We start from the raw sequence: 4546 nt of genomic DNA, 5'->3' as shown, positions 1-4546 counted from the left end.
TTCGTCTGGGACTGGTCCTACAGTCTCAGCTGCTCCAGCTGTGGCCCCTCCTGTTTCAGGTCCCTCTGCAGTGGGTACCTCTATGACCAGGCCCGTTTTGAGTTATTCGGCGGTATTAAGAGGGGGTCAGGAGTCAGCTGGGCCATTCCAAGCAAGGGCTGCCAACATCTGCGGTTTGCAGGAATGTAGAGCAATTAAAATGGACTGGGGAGGGTCCCCCTCTGAGCTGCAAAGAGGTTATAGACTGGGTCCTAGAAATGGGATTCCAGGTGGTTAACATTTTTGCCTTCATTGCCCCAGTGGGCACGGGTGAGTATGACCTGTCCTTTGTAAGGGCAGATCAGCTCGACCTTTTCTGGCAAAAATTTGAGGCCACCTACATCAACAGCCCCAGGTGGGCGGGTCTTACCCCAAAGCTTATTTCACGTCAGAACGTGATTAAAAAGGTGACAATTCTCATCTGGAACGAGTCTGTTCCGGCTTCGGATGTAGTGGTCTGGCTGGGGAGATATGGAGATGTGTTGGGACCCCTTCAGAAAATCTTGGATGATAGGAAAATCTGGACGGGAGGATGGACGGCACATGTCCGTTTGAGGGTGATCGGTCACGTCCTGCAACACATCCCCTCCTCGGCCTTCTTGGGGAAAGACCGGCTGATCATTTTTTATCCGGGTCAGCCTCGGGTGTGCCACAGATATGGTGGCAAACGGCATTTCACCGCCACCTGTCCTGTTTTTAGGTCTTCCCTGTGCCAGGAAATTGGGCACTTGGCGAGGGACTGCAACCAAATTTGTTGCAATCTCTGCGGTGTTTTAGGACACTCCTATAGCCAATGTCCTGAGGCTCTACGCAACTTACCTGTAGATGAGTTGGCAGCAGAGCTGGACCGGGTGGATGCTGAGGAGGCCGAGTTGGGGGCGGAGAGGGCTGGTGTGGCTTCTGAAGTGTCTTCCGGGGCAGGAGGGGAGGTGTGTTAGGCCCAGCCCGTTTCAGTTACCCCTGCTGAGCCTGATCCAGTAGAGTCCCCTGCAGTCCTTTCTGTAGCACCTGTCCTCCTTCCCAGGAGAGTGAGGAAATTGGGTGAGGCCGCCAAAGGGGCGGGGGTGGTTGAGTTTGGATCTGGGTCTGCTGTGCCTGTTCCCCCGATCCTTCTCCCTCGCAGGCGGAGTGGGGGGGTCTCTCAGGAGACTCATGGTCCTATTCGGGAGGTCCTTTCTGATGCGGGGTCAGTCTCCTCCTTGGAGGTGGAAGACTTGGCCCAGGATAATCGGTTTGGGGCTCTGTCGGGGGAGGAAGGGGGGCTTCTAGTGATCCCACGTCCCCGATGGAGGATGAGGAGGCAGGTGGGTCCCTGAAGAGGGTGAGGGATCCTGCTCGAAAGTCCAGAAGGAAGGTCAAGAAACACCTTTCTCAATCTCCTTAATGGCAGTTCCCGCTCCGTTGAAGGTGGCAACCATTAATGTTGCCAGCCTGAAATCTGTAAGTGCACGAGAAACAGCCTTATTTTTGATCAGTGGTATGGATGCTGATATTTTCTTTTTGCAGGAGACCAGGTTGCCCAGTTTGGCGGATGCCTTGGTTAAGAGCAGCCCAGACAGCACTGGTTACACGTATAGGAGAGGTAATAGTCAGAGTAGGATAGATACTGTAGGTTTTTTTTTTTTAAGGAGGACTCTGCCTTTTCGGCACCTGAGTGTTGGGCGGTGGAGTTTTCTGATCACCTTATGCTTACTGTGACTTTAAATATTTCAGACACGCCACTGAGAGGGAAAGGCATCTGGAGGCTGAATTAGGCCCTGCTGGAAGACGAGGAGGTGTGACAATCCTTCGAGGAGTTCTTTCAGGCCCAGGAGACCGTGCTGGATATTTGCAACAGTAAGTCTGAGTGGTGGGAGCTTACTAAAGTGCAGATTGGCAGGTTTTTCAGAGCCATAGGTAAGAGAAAGCAGTTTAACAAATATAACGCCTACCAACGGTTGCGGAGGAAGCTCGACCGCCTTGTTTCTAGCGGTGGAGATTCTGGGGCAATCTCTGAGGTTAAGCTTCTCCTCAGAGAGTACCAGTATGACCGGCGGACCTCTTTGGTTCTGGAGAGGGATTATGGGAAGTACCACTCGCCCGACCCTTTCCAGAATTGCAAACAGGGTGCAGTGGTTAGGATGGTCTCTGCCCTGAGAGATGGTACGGGGTCCCTGACGAGATCCAGGTCAGGGATTCTGGAAGTCTTTAGGTCCTTTTATGTGTACTTGCTGAGTGAGAAGCACCTCGACAGGACAAGGATGTTGAACTTTTGGGAGTCTACACCAGGTCTGGAGGGTAATGTCTCGTCTGCAAGTTTGACTAGGGAAATTACTGCAGAAGAGGTGGCCAAAGCTATTGACAGTCTGGCCATTAAGAGGACTCCTGGGCCAGGCGGTTTAACAGCTGAATTTTTTAAGACCTTTAAGTCTAGCTTGGCGCCTCGCCTTGTGGAGGTTTACAATTGCTGTTTGGATGAGGGATCCCTCCCTCCATGAGGCAGTCTGCAGTTATCCTTCTGTCAAAGGGTAAGGATCCTTTGGCTATTGAAAACTGGTGCCCCATTAGCTTGCTCAATGTCGATAGAAAGATTCTGGCCAAGATCTTGTTCTGGGGCTTGTCATCAGTGGCAGGCGGTTTGCTTTCTTGTCAGAAGCATTGCTCGGTCCAGGGCAGGAGAACCTTCACAGCGGTGTTAGCTGTCCAGGAGGCTCTGGAACGGTGTAAGGCTGAAGGATGGGGAAAGTTTTTGTTGGCAGTGGACCAGGAAAAGGCCTTTGATCGGGTCAATCATGAATACCTCTGGTGTCTCCTGGACCGGTACGGTTTGGAGGGGAGGTTCATTGGCTGGTTGAAGACGTTATACAGGGAGGCTGAGAGCTTCCTGTTGGTGAATGGTTGGGTTGGGCGGCCCTTTGGGGTTGGATCAGGGGTGCGACAGGGGTGGCCGCTGAGTCCTCTGCTCTACGCCTTTGCTATCGACCCCTTCATCAGGAGGCTAGATGGTGGAGCGTTGGGTGGGGTGCCGGTGGGTGCTGCTTGTGGTCCACCCCTGAGGGTCGTTGCCTACGCTGATGACGTTTCTGTCTTCATCTCCGGGACTAAGGAGGTGCAGGAGGTAGTCTCGGTGATGGATCAGTATGCTGAGGCATCTGGCTCCAAGGTCAATCGAGACAAATGTGAAGTTCTTTGGATGGGTAGGGAGGGTGAGAGCTTCTCACTTCCGAACACCTTCCCAGTGCCTCAAGAGTGTGAAAATCTTAGGCATCAATTTTGGCCCTGCTGATTATGGCAAGTCAAATTGGGAAGCCAAACTGTCTGATGCTGAGGTCAAGGTGAGATGCTGGAAGGGGTGGCTGCTCTCCTTGAGGGAAAGTGTTGACCTGATAAAGACTTTCCTGCTTCCTGTATTTTTGTATGTCAGCTTCGTCTGCCTCTTGCCAAAGTCACTCTATACGAGGGTCTACAGCTGCTTCTTCCAGATGTTATGGGGGAACAGGCTGAACCTTGTCAGGAGGGATGTAACTTACTCATCTAGGCGGGAGGGTGGCCTAGGTATGGTCAACCCGATTGTATTCTTCTCTCTGATGTTCCTGAAACATAATCTTGGAAGTATGTTAGCAGAGATTGCCTGCATGGGTAGGACTGTTGCAGATCTGGTTTAGGCCCTTTCTGAGCAGTTGGGAGAGTGGCAGACCAGTGAGAAGCCTGCGGGTCAAGCACAGTTAGCTCCCGGCTTATGTGGCCCCGTGCCTGAAGTTACTCCGGCGGTGGCATGTGACGGTGGAGGAATTCAGATCCCTCCCTAGGAGACTCCTGGGTGAGAGGATTGTGGCGACCGCTTTCCATGCGCCGTTGGCCTTGAAGGATTGTCCAGGCCATATCATGAGGGAGGGTTTACATTTGTTAAATCTGGAACAGATTCCCTTGAAGTTTAGGGACCTGGCCTAGCTCGCCTTTCATGGCAGACTTTACGTGAGGGGCAACTTGAAGTACCGTCCTCTGGATGACCGTGATTGTTCGAGGTCGGAGTGTCAGGGTGAAGTGGAAACTATGGACCACTTCCTGCTTCAGTGCCCCTTTAACGTAGAAGTGTACAGAGAGGTGGGTGGGGCTCTGGGTGTCTCATTCCTCCATTGCATGTCTTATGCAGAGTGGGTGTATGGAGCATTTGAAAGCCGCTGGGATTTTGATTTGGACACCCTCTTCTTAGTTAGTGTAGTGGTCCGGTATTACACATGGAACGCACAGGGGTTTATTTACTAAAGCTGGAGAGTGCAAAATCAGACTCACTTCTGCATAGAAACCAATCAGCTTCCAGGTTTCATTGCCAAAGCTTCACTGAACAAGCTGAGGTTAGAAGCTGATTGGTTTCTATCCAGAAGGGAGTCTGATTTTGGACTCTCCAGCTTTAGTAAATAAACCCCACAGTGTCAGGTCTCTATTCGGTAAAAAGTCCTCCCCGTTCAGGTGGTGGTGCGTGACATCCTTGGTGAGGTCCGGAAAGTTCGGGGCCTTGAGAAAGGCA

General features: G+C 52.1%; 1 protein-coding gene across 1 annotated transcript; it reads left to right on the top strand.

Moving 5' to 3' along the window:
- Positions 1 to 257: 257 nt before the first annotated feature.
- Positions 258 to 977, top strand: LOC149455105 (zinc finger CCHC domain-containing protein 3-like). The gene has a single exon (XM_089686630.1). It carries the CDS (start codon positions 258 to 260, stop codon positions 975 to 977), a length of 720 nt encoding a protein of 239 aa, XP_089542756.1.
- The last annotated feature ends 3569 nt before the right edge of the window (positions 978 to 4546 follow it).

This window comes from Staurois parvus, unplaced genomic scaffold (assembly GCF_062004578.1).
Source record: "Staurois parvus isolate SC_StPar_1 unplaced genomic scaffold, SC_StPar_1.0 ptg000403l, whole genome shotgun sequence".
Taxonomy (NCBI): Eukaryota; Metazoa; Chordata; class Amphibia; order Anura; family Ranidae; genus Staurois; species Staurois parvus.
This window is presented reverse-complemented; position numbering and strand designations above follow the sequence as displayed.